Raw genomic sequence first — 20,654 nt, forward strand, 5'->3', positions numbered from 1 at the left:
TCTGTCACTTTATAAAGTTTGATGTAAAATGCATCTAAAATTTATAAACTCCAAAAATGTTGGTGGAAACAACAGGTATGAAGGGAAAAAAAAAAAGAGCCCTGCAGAAAACACTTGCACAATCCAACTCCTTTGCTACTTACTTTTCTAATGTTCTGGAATCTCCTGTATACTCTGGAAGATCATTTAAGTCTTGGGGTGAAGCAGAAATCTGTCCTGTACTTAATTTTAATGCATGACCATTCTTTCCTATCACTTCAAGTCCTGTCAGTCCAAGGTAATGAGAGTCTCCCCAGGTCATGGTAAAATTCAGTTGCAGGCCTATATAAAAGAATATACATACTTACTCGTTCAAAGTAAGGAGACAATATAAGCATGCATGCAAGCCCCAACAATTAGCAGTATGTGTATTTTGTTTAGATTAAATAACTTTATATGCTGTGTTTGGACACTTCGTGGTCTGCATGCCTACCCCCATGGAATAGCATAGTACTTTCTGTAAATCTGTGTTAGACCGCTTTGGTGGGCTACCACATTTTGTTCACTTTGACTGTACAACCCCTGATCAAGCATGTTATCAAGTGTCTCATTACACAGATTGTAGACTGACAGTAATTCAATGATATGTTTAAGCAGTTACATGACAGATTTTGTGATTATGCAGAGACAGAAAAGACCTCTTAGTCTGAAGTAATCTTTTGCCAGCTAAATTACTATATAGACTCATATAAACCCAGTCTCTCATAAATCCATAAATTGTTAAGAGAACACCAACTCATAGTTAAACCAAAAATCAAATTTGGTTTACTAGTGTGTTTAAGTTACTATTTTCACTTCAGAACCGCACACATGGAAGTACTTTAATGGGGCAGCATTAGTGAAAAGCAGCAATGGTGATTAGCCTGCATCTCCAGAAAATGAATAGAAAAGAAAAATTGGGCAGACAAAAAATTGTACGTGTATCTTCAGATCCACCTGTTTCAAGCCTTACTAAAAAAATATACCGATATAACAAGTAATATTCCAATCTGATCAGGTTCCATAAAAACCCACCATTGTAAATTAAAAATATCTTTCATTTCACACATTACAGAAGCCCAGAAATAATCAGGTTGGATAATGTCTAAAGAAGCACCAGTAGTCATGATGCCCTGTAAAACAAGCAAGCATTAAAGCTATTAAGCCATCCAGCCCAATTACCTATAAATAGGTGTAGCAAGTTACACTAGACTAAATCTTGATATACACATAAATTCACTTGGCTATAAGATCTCTTTAGTATTTGCAGGGACACTAGGAAATAAATAGTTCTATTACCTGACAAGTTTGGTGCTATGGCTACATTGATATTAGATGCTATTCCCAAGGCAATTACTAAGACTAAACTTGCTTAATGTACAGACATGCAAGAGTTCTCAGGCAAAACCTGAGTATATTTTCAAACAAAAGGGAAAAGATAATGTGAAGCAGCTATTCACACAAGGTTTAATGTTCACATCACCATGCCAATGCCTTCAGAGAATCTCAGAATGATGCAGGGTGGAAGGACCTCTGGAGGTGTCTAGTCTGAGTCCAGGCTCAGAGCATGCCCATTAGATAAGGTCTATCAGGAGCTTATCCAGTGGAAGTTTGAATGTCTCCAAGGCTACCAGACTTCAAAACCTCTCCAGCCTCTGTTCCAGTGTTTGACTGCCCTCAGGATGAAAAAGAATTCCTAATATCTGGTTGGAAATTCTTGTTTTCTACCTTGTTTCCGCTGCCTCTCAATCCATCCCTATGTGCATCCCCAAGAACAGCCTGGATCTGTCCTCTTTATGCCCTCCTGATAGCTACAGACAGCAAGAAGATCTCCCTTTTCACTTTCTCTTCTCTGGGATGAGCAAACCAAGCCAGCTCTCATGCTTTTCTCACACACATCAGGTACTCCAGCTGCCTGACCATCTTGGTCACCCTCCTCCACCAGACTCGCACCAGGATGTCAATTTTCTTCTTCTCTGTCATGGTTTTAGCTGGAATAGAGTTAGTTTTCTTCACTGTAGCTGGCATAGTGCTGTGCTTTGGACTTAGTATGAAAATAACGTTGATAACACACAGATGTTTGGTTGTTGCTGGGTAGTGCTTGTACTAGTCAAGGACTTTTCTAGCTTCCCATGCTCTGCCACATGCACAAGAAGCTGGGAGGGGAGGGGGCACAGCTAAGAGAGCGGATTCAAACTGGCAAAAGGGATATTCCATATCATGTAATGTCATGCCCAGTATATTAACTGGGGATGGGGGAGGGAAGCAGCAATCACGACTCAGGGATTGGCAGTGTCGGTCAGCGGGTGGTGAGCAGTTGTATCGTTTGTGGTTTTGTTTTTTTCCCTTTTTCCCTTTTCCTTTTTATTATCATTATTGTTATTATTATCATAATTATTATTAATATCATTATTATTTTATTTTATTAAACTGTTCTTATGTCAACCCAATAGTTTTTGGCTGGTTTGGGTTTTTTTTCCCCCCTCTCTTGCTCTTCCAATTCTCTCCCCCATCCCACAGGGGTGGGGGGAGTGAGCGAGCGGCTGCATGGTGTTTAGTTGCCAACTGGGGCTGAACCACAACACTGTCCTAGGGACCTCCTTACTCAACACCATATGCCAAAAGCAGTCTCACAAGTGTTGAATACAGGAAAAGAATCACTTTCTTTGCCCTGCTGACTGCACGCTTATTTTTACATCCCAGGAGGCAGCAGGCCACCTTTACTGCAAGCTGCACTGCTGACTCTTCTTCAACTGTGGTCTTACAGGGACTTCAGACCCTTCAGTTCAAAGCAGCTTTTTTAGCCAGCTGGCCCCCAGCATGTCCTGTGGCATGGGTTATTACATCCCCCATGCAGGCCTTTGGCATTTGCCCTGAACTTCATGAGGTTACATTAGATAACATTATGAGGTTATAATATCTTCAGCCTGCTGAGGTCCCTCTGAAGAACAGCCTTGCCCTCTAGCATATCAACCACTCCCCTCTGTTTGGCTACACTTGATCCCAATATCCATATCGCTTATAAAGATGTTGAATAACATTGGGCCCAATATCGATCCCTAGGGGACTCCACTTGTGACAGGTTGCCACTTGGAAAAGGAGCTATTTATTACCACCCTTTGGGTGCGGCCTGTCAGCCAGTTCCCCACCCACTGCACAGAGCACTTGTCTAGGCCCTAATGCATTAGTTTCTCCAGGAGGAGACTGTGGAGGACCGTATCAAAGGCCTTGGAGAAGTCCAGGTAGACAATGTCCACTGCCCACCCCATGTCAACCAGGCAAGTCACTTTGTCATAGAAGGCCACCAGGTTTGTCAAGCATGATCTGCCCTTAGTGAAGCCATATTGGCTTTTCCCAATCACGTGTTTAATTGGACTTGTGATGGCCCCCAGGAGGATTCGTTCCATAACTTTCCCAGGGACTGAAATAAGGCTGATGGGCCTATAGTTACCCAGATCCTCCCTCAAGCCTTTCTTGTAGATAGGGGTGACATTTGCCTTCCTCCAGTCCTCTGGGACATCCCCAGTTCTCCATTACTTCTCAAAGATGATGGACAGTGGCCTTGCAATGATGTCAGCCAGCTCTCTCAACACCCTCGGGTGGATGTCATCAGGGCCCATTGATTTGTATGGGTCAAGCTCCTGTAGTAATTCATGTACTAACTCTTCCTTCACTGATGGTGGGTCGGTGTTTGGATCAATCGGCAATTTCATTCCCAAAGTCTGGGACCCAACAGTGTTGGTAAAGGCAGAGGTGAAGAAAGTGTTGGGGACCTCTGCCTTTTCAGCATCGTTGGTGATTGACTCTCCTTTTCCATTTAACAGTGGGCCTATGTTTTCCTTCTTTTTCAGCTTATCGTTGACATGTCTGAAGAAACCTTTCTCATTATTTTTTACGTCTACAGCCAGTTTCAATTCAAGCTGGGCTTTTGCTTTTCTAAATGCATCTCTGTACACTCTGGCTAGGCCCTTGTAGTTCTCAACAGATAATCCTCCACTTCTCCATCTCTGGTATGCTTCCCTTTTGGATTTGAGTAGACCCAGGAGGTCATGGTTGAGCCATGGGGGCCTCTTGTTCCGCTTACTTCCCTTTCCTTTGTAGGAGATATTTTGGCTTTGTGCTTCCAATAGAGAGTTCTTGAAGAATTCCCTGCACTCACTAACTCCTTTGTCTTCCATGGAAGCTTCCCATTGAATCCCTCCCAACTGAGCCCTGAGTGAACGGAAGTTTGCTCTTCTAAAATCCAGAACCCTTGTCTTAGAGCTGACCTTCAGCACATCCAGCAGGATCCCGAACTCCACAATATTGTGGTCACTGCAGCCAAGGCTATCACTAACCCAGATATTACAAAGCAGGCTTTCTCAGTTTGTGAATAGCAAGTCCAGCAGTGCCTCATTCCTGGTTGGCACATCTAACATTTGTATCAGGAAACAGTCTTCTACGCATTCCGGGAACTTGGTGGATGACATCCGAGCTGCCGTATTGTTGTTCCAGCAGGTGTCTGGGTAGTTGAAGTCACCCATAAGGACCAGGTTCTGTTGGACAGAAGCTTGCTTTAGTGCCCCAAATATCGCTTCGTCAGCTTCGTCATCATGGTTAGGAGGTCGATAGCAGATGCCCACTGTGAGGTCCTGCTTGGAGATAACCCCTTTGACTTTAACCCAGAGCAGTCGCAACCACCATAGTTGAGTTCAATACATTCAAGGTGTTCCTTGACGTAGAGTGAACTCCTCCACCTCTTCTACCTTGCCTGTCTTTACAAAAGAGCCTGTAACCGTCCATTGCGATCCCCCAGTCGAGTTGTCCCATGATGTTTCAGTTACGCCTATGATGTCATACCCTTCTCAGTGGGCACGGAGCTCCAGTTCCTCCTGTTTGTTTCCTAGACTGCGTGCATTTGTATACATACACTTGAGGTGATTACTCTTCTGTTTCACCTCTTGGGAGACAGCTAAGGAACCTTTATCACCACACGGCTTGGCCTGACTTACTCCCCTGTTGGACGTGCTGGTGTGAGCATTTTCGCAACGGATCCCACCCCCCAGGTCCTTCAGTTTAAAGCCCACCTCACCAAATTAGCCAGCCTACTGCTGAAGATTCCCTTACCCCTTTTAGACAATCTTCTTTATTCTAGACCTGACATCTGTCACGAAGTTCTGTACAGCTCTGACAAATCAGATCCTCCTTGATAATGTGTTAGGGGGGAGGGTGGTTAAGCAAGAAGTAAATATAAGAACTTACATTTTCCAGTAAATATTCCTGATTCCTTGGGTATACTTTCAGAGAGAGGGTCTGGCTCTTGAACCTAAAAAGTAAACCAACAATGAACATGCATATCATATATACATTACAGACATATTGTTTATAAAGTGGGGGCTTTTGGTTGGGATTTTGTCTATTTCCTTTTTGGGGTTTTGTTTTGAGTTTTGGTTGGTTGGTTTGTTGGGGTTTTTTTGTGGGGTTTTTTTGTGGTTTGTTGGGTTTTTTTGTTTTCTTTTTTTACATCCACCCTTCTTTATATCAACATCCCCTTTACCTCACCAGCCAGGCTGTCCTGTGAATAATTGAAGACATGCCCCAAAATGTAGAAGATCATATGGGTCCTTAGAAAGTCAAGACTATTAGGGATTTTTTTTCGTTAGCACATATCAGGTATGAAATGAGGGACTTCTTAGTGTGGGCTACCTATACTCAAAGAGGCTGAAATTCTTAAGTCACTCTTATTTACCTGCAGACTGCCATTAGCTAATGATTATATGCTGTATTTGCAACATGTTGCAAATATGTTGCAGAGACAAGAAGTCTGGAAGGAAGTTAAGACCTCAGATAGTGCCAGCACAATTCCTTCTCAAGAATCAAGGGCCAGAACAGACAAGCAAACTTGTCCAAAAGCTTGCACTTGTTCTTTGACAATACCAGTTAATAATAGCCTACACTATTCAATATTGCAAACCAGAAAGTAAATAAACAGATGATAAAATTTCCTGACCATACTGGGTCCTTTAGGCTAGTAAGACAAAGGACAACTGCAAAGGGTCGAAGATAGACTTCGTTTCAATGAGTGAGTATCACACAATGGCTAATTATGTTCACTGTAGGTAAACATAAAAATATTACATGTGAGGAAAACAACCCTACCTTTACACATACAGTATTGGGCTCCAAACAAAATAATAGCAGAGTAAAATGAAATCATGGCATTATTATAAGCAGCGCTACAAAAACATCAGCTCAATCATCATTAGTAGTCAAAAAGCCAAACACGAGATTAGAAGTCCAGACTCATTCTCTATAGTTTTATCATCAGAAGTAGACTTCCTGTCATCCAGAATATATCAAATGGACATATATTGTGCCTTAAAAAAAAAACCAAAAGGCTTGTCAACACTTTTCTCCTACTGTTATATTAGATCTCTGCAGTATAACCACTGACATCCTGGATCTTATATGTGTATGTTCCCAGATTGCAATATACTTCTTGTAGTAGCAAATGTCCTTGTAGTAATTAAGTACGTGAAAGTACGTGAAACTGAACAAGAACTGTGCACTGAAATAAACACACACAGATAACCTATAGAAGGTGGAAAAAACCCCTCCTGCTGGGGCTACCTTTCTTGAAAATAGTGACTCTATCTTTGACGTCTGATCCCTTTTCCTCAGAACAACTGTAAAAGACTAGCCTGGGAATTAAAATTTACAACTCTACTGAATATCAAAACCCATGGACACGATAAAGCTACTGGTTTTACAGAATGCTGAATAATGCCTTCCCTTACAGGCCATAAACCATTTGTGCCAAGCCACCTTATCACCTCTTTTCTCCCTCTTCCTCCTTTCTTGGCTACTCAGATCCCTTAATTCCACTGGTGCCCACTATCTTTTCTTTCAGATATGGTCTAATTTTCTTCTATTTCAACTACTTCTGCTTGTGAACATTGTCCTACCCATGTTCTTAGATCCTTACAGCTAGAACAAAATACCACCACAGTATAGGAGTTATTGGAAAAACAAAAAAAAGTACAAAGTATTACCATGTTCCTACGACTGGCCATACTGTATAGCACCTTCCATGTGAGGAATAACTAAAGTAGGACTAACCATTCTGTAACAGAGAGATTTAGGAGAGACTGTAACAGAGGAGCATAAATCTCTTGAGTGGCTTGAAGAGGGGAATAGGGAATAATTGTTTAGTTTCTTCCAACACAAAAACTAGGGGACATTAAATGAACCTAGAGACAAAGAGAAATACATTCTTTGTGCTACGCAAGTTAAGCTGAGAAACTTACCACTGAGCGTTTTAAGTTGTAAAACTGCACATGCGTTCAAAAAGCTAGCGGATGATTTGACACAACAAAAATCCACGGCAGAATACTAAACAAAAAGGTTAAGTAAAAAAGTCCTTGTGAGACAAATTTCTAAGGGCTGGATGAGTGTTTCAGAGAAACACCACTGCATGTTTGCTCTATTCTTACATTCTCCCTAGGCATCCAATACTGGCCCCATCAGAGGTGGGTCAAATACACTAGCTACAGGTCTGACCTGCTATAAAAGTTGACATGTTAAGGATTACTGAATTAATGGGAAAGACAGATGACCACGGATAATATTGACAAGAAAGTAAGACAATTCTGTAAGGGCTTTTGAAAAGCTCTGGAGTCAGTGCAGTAAAACACTGTTGCATCCACTGAACATGCTACAGGAGAAAAGGGTGAATCATCAACAGGGTGAATTATCAACAGATAGAGACTGTTCAAACCCAATACTAGTCTGAATGACAATGTTATGCTGCAGAAGATAAATCATCTAATAGATCTGTATGATTCTGATAGCATAAGATCCATCTACAAAATCTTGATGGTACCAGCAAATACAGAATGACAGGGAGATCAATGGCTCAGTCACAATAGCTTTTGTTATTCCATTGCTGATACAGCATGTTTCAGAGTTAGAAAAGGAGGAAGAAGAGCATCACAGATGAACTGCAAAATAAAAGGCAGAGGCTCTGAGTAAGGACCAGACAGTCCAGGCCTAGGCTTCTGCAATGGAAGAGGTCCTAGTGAATGCTCACAGTAAAAAAGTGATCAAGAAAAGAAAAGGTGAACTTCAGTTTGTGTTCATGAAACTCTGCACTGCATAAGGTGTTTGAACAGTTTAAGATAACTGCAAGCAAAGATGGGACCAAAATTACTGTTGCCAGTGTTAACCAGCACTGGAGAAGTCAAAGACTTCGAGTCACTGACTCATGACCTTAACAGCAAGATCAAATTCCAATATCATGACATCTCCCTTTGTCTTGTAAGCCTCCAGGAAGCCTCCAGAAAGGCTTGACAACAGCACAGGGCTCATTAGGAACCATGTATCACTGGGAACACTTTAGCTGAACCAGATGGAATTTGGATTGATTCAGTTTTGGATCTCCTCACAGACTTACAAGTAAGAGTGTGTCCCCTAGAAAAGATATCCTCATTGAAGCAACAGTAGATGCTCATGAAGATTCTAAGAAGGTAGAAGGAAGATTTGATGGAAATCAGGTCAAAGAATGCCCCGTGCCATCTTGAGCAGAAAATCTTGCAGGATCTTTGCTCAGACACTGGACTGTTGGGCTGGAATGGTATGAGGCAAGACTCCAGTACTTCAAAATATGGCCTTCCTCCAAGTAGTAAAATACCTACTGTATGGAATAGTAAAGGGGCATTTTTATGCGCAGAGACCTGTGGAGATGCTAGTCAAAAAAGTAAAGAGGGAAAAATAAGGGGAGGGTTGAAAGAAGGAGATCCTTTTCATGTAAGATATTTAATTTGTGGAGGAAGAAACAAGCAAGAGTATACTGTGTAGAAAATATGGAAAAATCTTTGTTTTGGAGTGACAGGGAGCACAGCTACTGTGAATAACTCTATGGAAAAAAACACTGACAGTGGCATAGACTTTCAGGAGTACCTAAATAAAAAAAAACTCCCTCTAATCTCTGTCCAAGTAAGTAAAGAAAAAAATATATATACAATCCAGTATAGCCTTCCTTACAGTCTTATTAATTAATCAGGGAAATCAAAATTTGGAGGAGTTCTTGGGCTTTAAAATAATTGCATAAATCATTGAGCTGGTGGAAAAAAAAAATCTTCAAAATAGATAGCTGTATTAGTAGTTCTGCAGAGCTTTAGTCCGTCATAGAAATCAGTGTCTTCTACTTCCATGTCATGTTTCAGAAAGACATTTACAGAGAGTTCTGAACATAGAGGCCCCTACCTGTTGATCTGCTGCTCTTAACCCCGCTCGTGTAAAAGGTCTTTCATCTCCCTCCCTATCAGCAGTTGTTGGCCTTTTTAGCTCCTCCTCGTATCTCAAAGAACTGGCATTTTCCATTTCTCCATCATATGTCTCATCATAGCAGTATATAGCTTCAAGAATATCATCATCGGTAGTGAACAATATAGTATCCCCAAAGTGCTCTGGAGCTGAAGGCAACATACAGAATTAAATGGAGAAACCATACAAAAGAATATATAGAGTGATAAAAACTATTTTCAGTCCTTCTTTACATTTAATTTGCAGTAGTGTTTAAAGATAATATATGGTAAATTGATACTGACTACTGATATAATTAGTATGTTCATTCTTAAACTTACACTGCACAGCAGAAAAGCCTAGACAACTCAGTCAAATTTCAAACACATATAAAAGAAAATGGGAAAAAAGCTTCTCCATCACCTTTTCCAAAAGACCATATCTGTGAAAACAAGTAAAAATCTGCAACTTTTAAATGTCTAGTGACTTTCTGATGTTATTGAGAATCATTAAGAATAGAGATTAGCTCTATACGCTCCTAAAATTCACAATGTCAGTGAAGAATGCATTAGTGGGGTTTGCATTATATTTTGAAATTGAAAGGACTAAATACTATAAAAGTGCCAGCTTGCTTTGAAGTGGAAAGTGATAACAAACAAACGAAATGTATTTGGTTTATTTCCACAAAGAAAATAAGAAAGGATAGCATACCTCCAGACAAGGTTCCTGAAGCTTTCGCAATTTCTCCTTTAAAGATGCATTGTTCATCTAACACCATTATAATGTCTTTCACACCTCTGAAAGAGTGTATGCGAGATTTATTATAATTCCAAATCCTAATCATAGCTACTTGACAGGAATTCACAAAGTCAATAAAAATAAAGTGAGGTTTTCCAGGGGTAAATGGTGCTAGCCACAGATGCATATCATCCTGCGTCCGATTTACCCCATCAATTAGGTTGGTTATTATTCTGGGATCATTGCCATAAGCTGGTAAAATATTTATATCAGGTGGTTCAGCTGTTATTTTTGAAATCTGAACAGGCTCCCCTTTAGAGCTGAAAACTTCAATTCCATTAAGACCAACATAATGTCTGTCTCCCCATGTTGTTTGAATGTCTATCACTAAGTGCTGCCCATAAGGTAAAACAGGAATTTTAAAATCATTTCCATCATGTGCCTCCACAGAATTTTCTTCTTCTTCTTGCCTTTTTGGTAGTGTTTGTAGTCCCTCTTTTCTCATTTGCTGATGTTCTCCAGGCCGGTTGATTTTCTGTTGATGGAGAAACTCATCGAAGATATCCCCTTGAAAATCCATGTTAGAGATTCGGCCGCGATGGGAATAATTAAACTTTACCAAAGAATTCCATGACTCCTGCAGAGTGTGCTCTTGCTCGTTGTGCCACTCTGCTCTAGAGGTTGCTATGTCCTTGACAGAAAAGTCTTTATCTGAAAACAACATCACACAGGCATTTAATGCATAAACAGGACTGGAAGCAAACCACTACACCAACTTTCCAGAATTACGCTGGTCATATTCATCTTCCCTCACCATGAAATTCTGTTATACCAGCACTTTTATATTGCCTCTCTATTTTGAAGGCTACATGTCCCAATTTCTTTTCCCCATTTAAGCAAAAACTATCACTTTTAAATGCTGAAGAGCAGAGCACATGCCAAGATATAAAAATGCAACTACATTTGAGACTGCAAATTCTTGACTTAACACTTTAAGAAATCGGGATTTTGCCCAGTGATACTTATTGTGTGGCTGTCACAATAGTTTAAATCATCTGCATTTCTGCAGATGATCTTCCACACAGTTGGAAATGGCTGAACTGGTTAAGTTTCTAAAGCATTACAGAGAAAAGCTAGTGCTTACTGTCAAAATCAGCCACCTGCATATAAAAGAAAAGTGGTGAGAAAAGTAGTAGGTTCAGCATACAAGGAGGATGAGGTGAGTGTTGCATTCTATGCAGGTAACATCCAAACATTTTTCTCACTTTTCAGCAAGTGTGAGATGTAGAAGGGGGATAATGACGAAGTATCTAATGGGAACGCAGTGGGGGCGACAAATTAGAGGGGCACAATAAGAGCAAACCATGGTCTCCTTGTGACTGCACTGAGGAGCTGCTTAATTTCCATCTCAAAACAATTAAGAACAGATAATAACAAAGATTTTTCAATAAAGCTGTCACTTATGTATTTCCTTCAAATAAATGAAGAAAAGCAAGTGGTGTACTAAACAATTACAGGCCCATGGGCTAGATTTTACTGCTGTACAATGTCCTTGAGTGGATACTAAAACAAATGGTTATCAAGAATAAATGCTAATTGCAGTAAAATGCAAAATAACGTTTTCCCAAAAGACTGCTCAAGACTGACTTTTAACTTTGTTTTTGGAAATACTGGGAAAGAGGCAATGCTCCTAATCTACCTATGGCCAATAATCATTTACACTGGGGACAAGGGAGATAAAAATAAGCATTTTAAAGCAGATGGGAAACCACGTGAAAGAGGGTTGTCTTCCAGCACGAAAGGCTGGAGGCCAGCCTGGACACTCCTCCCCACGGGAAATACAGATAGGAAGCAAAGGTATATATTTCAGAGAACATCTGTTATTTGTAAGTCACTTTCTTCTTCAAACCACTGTGCATATGGATACTCATGGGGTGGGTGATCCCAAACAGTACTTCCCAGAGCCTCATAATTTAGCGGAAGAAGATACTGTATATATATTTACCACTTTAAAATGTCAAAGCTTGAAAATTTCAGGATAAGCATGTACAGAAGAGCATTTTACATCCATTGGCTTTCCTTGTTTTGGAAGTATTTTCCCTCTTTTTTAGTGTTAAGTACTTCAAGCAGTATAGAGGTTACACCTCTTAACACTTCTACAGCAGTTCAATAGGAGCGATTTTCACTGGGAGGTTAACAGGTTTGTTAGCTACATTAAGGAATGACAACAGGAGAAATGGAGCTGTGAAAGGAAAGCCAAGAATATCCCAAAAGCAGAGGTAAATGGCTGAAGGCTTACAGGGTCTGGCATTTCTTTTTAGAATTTAAATTTATTATTTCGATTGTAGCTATGTGAACAACAAACTCTGCATGTAGATAAAGAGTATCCCACTTGCAGACATCACAGATGCATTCCCAGCCTTCTGCATGCCTGAGGGGATTGTATAATGGATGCTGTCCCAGAGTCCAGAAATAATGACACCTCAAACATGCATCTCCCCTGTGGGTTTAGGAGGGGTGTTTTGAATCACCAAGTTCCTTGCCCTGCTTCTGCTGGCAACACACACCATGCAATTCCTCTCAAAACTTCAGTAAACTACGTTTTGGGACAACACTAGCTTGAAAAAAAAACACCTTTCTTCTCCCTCTGTTGTGCTAATCTCATTTTTACTCCCTGCAGTTATAAATAGCAGCCATATTTCCATGCTGCAATCACACACTTCATTCCTCAAATCATTCTAAAAGCTCTTTTCTGTATCTGTTCCACTTTGTAATCAACTTCCCTGAAAATGGATGATCAGAACTGCAGTTTTCCAACTGACATCTCACAAGTGCCTCTGCTGAGATACTAACATTTCCCTAACTAACAGGAATGCCTCTGCTGATACATGCTTGGAGTGCATTGCTATAATCACTCCTGCGTCACACAACCATTTCACAGTCCATCTGTTATCAACCAGTCAACCAAGATCCTTCTCTTCCTCGGTCATTTGCAATTGATGATTACTCAGCTTACAACTTAATTTTTTGTTATTAGTCCCCAAATGACCTTGCAAGCAGTACCATTGAATTGCATTCCATTGCCATTACTCCCATCCTCAAGTTCATCTTCCTACACAGTTCTTCAATTTTCTAACTCATAATACCCCAAATTATGTGTTACTTGCAAGTTTTATCAGCATACTTCCATAATTTCCTTTGCACATTAAACCAGTTTTCAAAGAAAAATTGTATGTTTTTATAGCAACATTAACTGGAGCCAAGTATGCATGTATGTGCTATTTCTAATTTCTGTTGTTCTCATTAGTCTTCATTTAATGACCAAAGACATGCTGTGACATTGCATATGAGCTTGTGCAGCCTCCCCTTTGTCACATACTGCTATCGGGAAACCACAGTTCCCCTAGCCCCATACCAATTAAAATTCACTGCTCTTAGGGAAACACTTAAAATTGTTTCCCTGTTAATGCTCACTCAGCTCCACTTTGAAGATGGCTTTACCCTGCACAGTACAGTACAAACAGAACAAAAGCTGGTAGATGACATGCAATTTTCCCAGGGACAAACACATATTGTGAGTTTTAAGCCCCAGATGACAAAACCTGCTCTGAGCAAAATTAGAGGACATTGTAATTAGAATCATAACAACTCTCATCTTATAGTTTACAATAAAACTCCTAAATTGTTACCAGTTTTACAACTCAACATAAATTACTAAGGTGGGATTTATTTACAGTTTTCATAATGCTGACAAGTTTTTAATCTAACAGAGATACTATAAAATGTGTGAAACAGCAAATGGGCTGTGGTGAGTGGGTGAGTGAAGGGAAGATGGCAGTTATTCCAACTATTTCTGTACTTTTTTCTTCTTTGATGTATAATTTCAGACATACTTACAAAATTTCTGTTTTCTACACAGAGGGGCAGAAAAGGAAAAATTCAGACATTCTAAGTTTAGAAAGACCTACTTTCTTCAACTTTGTCCAAAAAGTTCATGGAATAGCTGCTGTAGAATTTGAACTGTCATTCTTACATTTAGGCATACTTCCTGTCCCTTATGACCATAACTTTAATGTAAACACCCAAATACAATATACAGCAAGCTACACTTTCATGTAAATTGTTCTGATAGTTAATTTTACTAAATCACACCCAAAATCTCAATTTGTGTTTTTGTAACCTCTTCTTCCAATTCTCTGGGCCTTGTTGTCCTCGTTCTGGCAGACTGTCTTCATTTGAGACAAGTTATTGAATGCTGAAGAATTACAGAATGCCAAAGGACTTCAGAACTTGCCCAGTTCTCACACTCTTCCCTGAAGACACGCTGTTGGCTACTGCCAGAGGCAGAACACAACTACACAAATCTGGGTCCCTCACCTCCAACAGGATCCAGGCAAACTAAAAAAGGTTTGGAGAAGGATGACAAGGATAATCAAAAGCATGGACAAGGTAACAGCTAAATTTACTAGAAAACTCTTCATAAATGAGCAGAGATGTCTGAGGGAGAGATTTGAAAGAGGTAGGTAATGCAATGAGTGAAGAGGGAAAATAAGAGCAGGTTTCCATTTACTCTGAATAAATATATTTAGCATATATTGTCACTGAGAAAGGCACAAAACCTACTACATAAATAAACTGTAAATTTACTCACTAACTTGACGGCACACTCTTCTTTATCTTTTTGCAGATTTTCATTGATATTAGCAAGCATTTGCTGTCAAATTTTACAATATAATTTACTGAAATTTAGTCTTCGGTATTCTCCAAATAAATTTAAAAACACTAACTCACAATGTAAATTTTTCAGAAAAAGAGCATTTCCTGTCAGATATAGAATGAGGAGAGACACTGCGAGCATTTTCATAGTACGAATGAGAAAAAGTGAATACTGCGAACACCACAAATAAAATCCCACTGTCTATACCTCTGGGAATCTCAAGAAGTCCCTTCCAACCTAAATGATTCTGTGTTTCTGCAAAATGGAGAACATGTCAGCACATGCACTAAGGTTGCTATTGTGAGCTCTTACCTTTGCGTGCAGAATAATCTTCTCCAAGATTTATAGTGTTTAAACCCTCCTTTTTTACATATCTGACACTTCTCCTTCCACTTGTAGGGTACTGTAAGCTGCAGCAATTTTTGTTAGAAAGTTGCTCCGAAATGTCCAAGCCCACACCACCATCCTTTCTGGTTAGCATTTGTGATCTCTCATCTCCATTTGCATTTCTACTACTGGATCTTCCCAGCTCATTTCTCTCACATTTGACATCCTCATTAGTCAGATCTGAAAAGTTTTTCATTATTCCATCTGACTGCGTTTGAAATCTCAAGCCTAAACCATGTTCTGTAGCAAGCCAGGGAGGCTTCTGTTTACTGGAAGTAACTTGGTTATTCTCTGTTAATTGGGAGGATGACCGTAACCAAGAAGGAATTGCACCTGTAGAATCAGACAGTTTTCTTCCTGTTAGCTTTTCCATTTGCTCGCTCAGATTAAGGTCTTCATCATCAGATTGAACATGCTCCATAACTGCTAGAACAGTTTCATTCTCTTTGGCATCTTTTACACAAACTTGAGAAGGTAACATTTTTAGATCATCCTCTAACTCAGCCAATTTTTCCTTTGTAAAGCTGACTGAGTTCATCTTATGCTCAAGAAGATTTTCTTCTGGCAGAGATTCCCAGTTTAGTGAAGTACTGTTTGACTGTAAGCATTTAAAATGTAGGTGTGCTTTCTTCTCTGTGACTGTAGGTGCATTTACTTCTTCCCTTTCACCTGAATACACAGAGATATCTCGCTTGTGATCTGTAAGATCAATTGTAGTGCTATGGTCAGTGAGGAGATCTCCAGAGGCTCTCTCTAATTCACCATCAAATACAAGGTTCTCATCAACATATAACTTCACCTTCTTTGCTCCAATGTCAAGGTCCTACAAAAATAAAATTACAAAGATTTCAATTAAGCTGTTCAGGCACTAGATATCACTGCTGTGTAACTCTGACGTTAATCATTAAACAGATGAAAACAATTAAAACCTTGTATCAGTAACGTGCTTTTGACTACTTTTTAATCAAAAGTTCAAACAACTGAAAAATACCATGGAATATTTAAGATTTTATTTAAAACATCTAAAAACCTTGCTAGACACTACTATGGACCATTTTGGCTGACAAGGCTTTAGAAAAGATTGAGCGAAGAAGCCTAGATTAAGTATAATTATATTTGGTCAGGATATAAATTCCAGAGGCACATTTGGCTTCAGCATCTTTAAGATTCACCACTGTCATGACATGTTCCACAGCAATCAACCACCCGGATCAAAGCCACTATAGCTAAAAAGAGTTATAGAAATACAGGGCTGGAAAGGATGCTAAAAAAAAAAATCATCCAGTCCATCTCCTTCCAATGAAGAAAGTAAAATAACCTATACCGTTGTGAAGAAAACTGTTTTTAATGATTTTCAAATAATCTGCCTTGATGGCTTATTCCAACACTTAACTAGCTTTTTAAATAGAAGGTCTTTATCTCAGACACAACTCTGCCACTCACAACTTTATCTCTATGTTCTCTTTTTCTGTGGCAGCCACTCAAACCTGATTTTTTTCATTCCATTGAAGTTGGAACTAATGTTCTTTCTATTCTCATTATTTCCATCTAACCTTTTCTCCCTCTTAACAAAAATACTGGTATCTTCAAAGAAAATATAAAAGATGAGACAAAATCCATCTCCTTTCTGCCCTCTAAATATTGGCAACACGTCCATCACAGAGAGTCTCTAAAAACTCTCTGTTCTTTACTTATTTTCATAGAAACTGAGAAGCTTTTCATGAAAGTAAGAAGCTTCAGTTTCATTCCTCTTGCTCATCTCCTGGATGTCAGTTCTCTTTGAATATTGATTTAAATTTTCCTCTGCCCTCAGCCTAAACCTGCTACTCCTTCGCATTCAAGTACACGTGTCTCCAGTTCTTCACTCCTGCATGCACTCTTTACAGTTTACAAATCTTTATAGCTTCCATTCTACTGCTTTCCAAATAATAACATGTATGAGGCAAAAAATGTAATATGGACCTACGCAGGGGGAAAAACAGAATATGCAGGCATAACAAGAAAGCTATGGTGGAGGGAGGGGAGTAGGTGTAGGAATGCGAGACAAATTCCTGATAGAAAAAGATAACCTTCACTAACTTCTCAGAGAACAGCTACAAACGCAGTTTCATTGGCAATTATGCCATGACTGCCTGTGTTACTCCTAGGGCATTATAAAGTGCTGTAAGTCTGCACTGATGCATTTGGCCATAAAACATTTTTTTTTCCTCTTGAACAAGGACACTGCTAGATTAATGTAACTGAAGATCAAAACACTTTAATAATTATATATATTAAAAACTAACTATGTGGCTTGGCCTGAAATTATGATGGGGAAAAGCAAGACTATCAGGATGCCTCAATAATGCTATTTTTTCAATCTTTGTATGACTGTACTGTTAATGTCTCCCTTAAATGCTAGAGATAGTGGATATTCACAGCTGAATTTGGGATAATGACAACATTTCTACAGAATATCCTGGCTTTTACTGCTCTTATGAATACTCAAACCTTAGTTCTGTGTTTTTGCCCGGGAACAGATACAAATTGTATGAAACCACAGAAATATACACAAATGTATTTTGAAAAGTATTTGTCAATTTAATATTTTTACATTAAAATCACCAACCTCTTAAGAACAAAATGTTTTTAAATTAATCCCACCCCACCCACCAGTACCGGAAGATGACAGGTAGACAGAGAAAACATTACAAAATGAGATGGTGGAGCTTATTCTCCCTGAAAGAGGGCCAGTCAAGCACAGAAGAGGGCCAGTCACTTCAAAATTATTATTCCAGTCAGTGGGAAAGTACATACTTTCTCTGAAGTTTTGGGATGTCTGGGATAGGTAACATACGAAGTTTCCCCAAGAGTAGCGTCCAGACTGTATCAAGATGAACCAACCAAAGGTACAGATATTTCTAAGGCAATAGAGACAGACTGAACTGGGGCAGGCATTAATAACACGCAATAGCTCAGAAGAACCATCTACTCATGAAGAAAAGAGCTAATGAAAATCTCTTGCACCAAAATTTTGTGTGGTGACAAGCAGACTGAAGCTCAGACAGGAAAAACATGAATAGATCTCAGGGACTCCAAGAACAAACGTGCAGACACAAGATGAAGAACTGCTCTTTTTCATTCCCTCCCACCCCACTTCTGAGCTTCCAGTTGCTTAGTGATCAGATGTGGTGGGGAAGATGGACAGAATGGTTAGCTTCTCCTAGTGCTTGAGTTTAACTCCCCTCAAGCTCGAAGTTGGAGAGATGCCTTCCTTATGAATAATTCCATCAAGGAGCCACCCTGTAAACAAACACTCAATACTTCATCCAAAGCAGGGTTTTTTTTTCCCCCAGAAGAGTAATTAGAATAAGCAAGTAGGTACGATCAACGTCAGAGAGAAAAAATTTAAAGATTTTGGGAATAGTTCTGTAGTTCCTCTTGTTGCTCCTTCCCAGCTTGCCCATTCAGCCCTCACAGGGTGCCTGCTGGGAGAGTGCTTTCAAATGAAGTAACAGGCATGGTATTTCTGGCCATTTCAATGATATTTGTGCATGAAGAACAAAGCTTAAAACCAGAGGCATTTTTCTGTGAGTTACATCTGGACAGAGGACTCGAAGTTGCTCCTGTCTGACTTCTCACAGAAGAGTCAAAAAGAAGCAGCAATAGAAAAGAAGTCAACAACTAAAAGAACTGAATCTACAGTTCTTCTATAAACCTAACTCTGACAGAACAAAGCTGCTGCATCCTTACAGACAATGCACCCCAGTGCTAGTCCAGCACTGAAAAAAATCTCCAGCTCAAGAGAACGGACATGGATATACACACAGGAGGAACATGCATATGGGCAATCACTTGAAGGAGAAAATGATCCAGTTGGAGAGCAACTAAGATATTAATGCTTTTTTTTTTTTAAGTATTAGTTCCATTCACAGATTTGTGAAGGCATACAACAGACATCATATTGGATCTTATGAAAAGAGTTTTAACAGCATCAAGTAATGATGCAATTTCAAGGCTGTAACAAGTATTTGTAAAATGCCTGAATATTTCAGACAATCTTGAAAAGAACTGGGTGTCCTCACTTACACTTCATCTGTTCTTGCAGACTAAAAATGACCTCCTTTTTTGCAGACCCCGCCTGAAGTAAATAAAGGCAAGATGAAGCATTCTCTGAGTCCTTCCTTGTAATAGACTTCATCAAGGAATGTATGACAATGATGTAATCTGACTTTTACACCTTCCTTCAGACACATGATTTTTTCTACTTCCAGACTCAAATTCTAAAACACAAACATTTTCAATAATCTAAAAGTACTGTCCTGATTTAATTTTTTGTCTATTTTTTGAAGAAGTACTTGGACATCTCTCACTTATGTGGTTTTTGAGGGGAAAAAAGGAGGCTAGAATGATTACTGAAAACCAACACAGAAATCTCACTCTGGATTTACATCACCAGGAAGAAAATTGTTAGCTAATTATATTTTGCGGTTTTATACTTCTCAGACAAAACTTCCTCATGACGAATTACAGAATTAGGCAGAACTGCTTTGTATTATTCTTTCATCTTAAGGATAACGAGACATTTCTTTAGTCATTGTAGACAGCTGCACTGCCACCATAATCCATGGGATTATACTCCTAATGGATTTTACAGCTTGCTTCACAGTGGTTTATTAAAAAAAAAGTGCCTTGAAACACAGAAATATATTTATGTGTATTTCCTGCATTATATTCAATAGGTTTGGTAACAAATCATACCACCACCTCCAAAAACAGCAGTCCCTTTCACACTCTCTAATGATGACGGAACATTCTGTAACCCACATTTTAAGAGCTAATAAAATTCCAGAAAAAAAAATACAAATCATGGTATAGTAAATTTGTTTGAGCTGTCCCTTCCATGGCCATTTCCATAGTATAAATTACCATATGTGCTTATATAAGAGCATAGATGAGAGCAAAACCAGAGGGATAAAGCCTCTTATTTATAATCCAGGACACCAAATCCTCTTTGATCCAGTACCTGGGATTTTTTCCTTAACATCACAGTGTACAAATAAGAATAATTTCTGTGGTGACATTCAAACACACCAACAAGGGACCATCTGCCATGAGATGTCTCTCTTGTAACACTAGATTACTTATTTTATTATGAACACACAGTATAATTTTTAATTAAAGTGACAAAACCAAAATGGAGCAACAGTCAGCCTATTTATACCTATATACATAAGAAAACACATATTTAAACATATATTTATTTATATTGTGATAAAACAACTGAAAGTCCTGAATATTAAGATGCACTTACCTTTGTATCTTTATTTCTCACCACAGTAAAGGATTAACTGACAGAATATGCAAGCCTTTTACTAGGTCTTCAGAGATCTTTCATAGCTTTGAAAGAAAATGCCAACTGTGCTTATGAAAACCTTAACATTTACATTGTTACCACTTACAATTAAGGCAAAAGCAAATTTCACAGTAGACACGGACCCCTCCTAGCTCCCTGTTTTGTTAGAGAACATGG

General features: G+C 39.2%; 1 protein-coding gene across 6 annotated transcripts in view; it reads right to left on the bottom strand.

The window, feature by feature from the left end:
* KATNIP (katanin interacting protein) overlaps positions 1-20,654 on the bottom strand; it is a 69,373-nt gene that overhangs the window by 23,946 nt on the left and 24,773 nt on the right. For all 6 annotated transcript variants that reach the window (XM_064461989.1, XM_064461990.1, XM_064461988.1 and 3 more), the window contains 5 exons: positions 15,068-15,965; positions 10,012-10,749; positions 9,262-9,470; positions 5,260-5,323; positions 144-321 (listed from right to left, as the gene is read on the bottom strand). In XM_064461989.1, coding sequence (XP_064318059.1) covers positions 144-321; positions 5,260-5,323; positions 9,262-9,470; positions 10,012-10,749; positions 15,068-15,965 — 2,087 coding nt within the window. The remainder of the gene's footprint in view (positions 1-143; positions 322-5,259; positions 5,324-9,261; positions 9,471-10,011; positions 10,750-15,067; positions 15,966-20,654) is intronic.

The sequence above is a fragment of the Phalacrocorax carbo genome, chromosome 10 (assembly GCF_963921805.1).
Source record: "Phalacrocorax carbo chromosome 10, bPhaCar2.1, whole genome shotgun sequence".
NCBI lineage: Eukaryota > Metazoa > Chordata > Aves > Suliformes > Phalacrocoracidae > Phalacrocorax > Phalacrocorax carbo.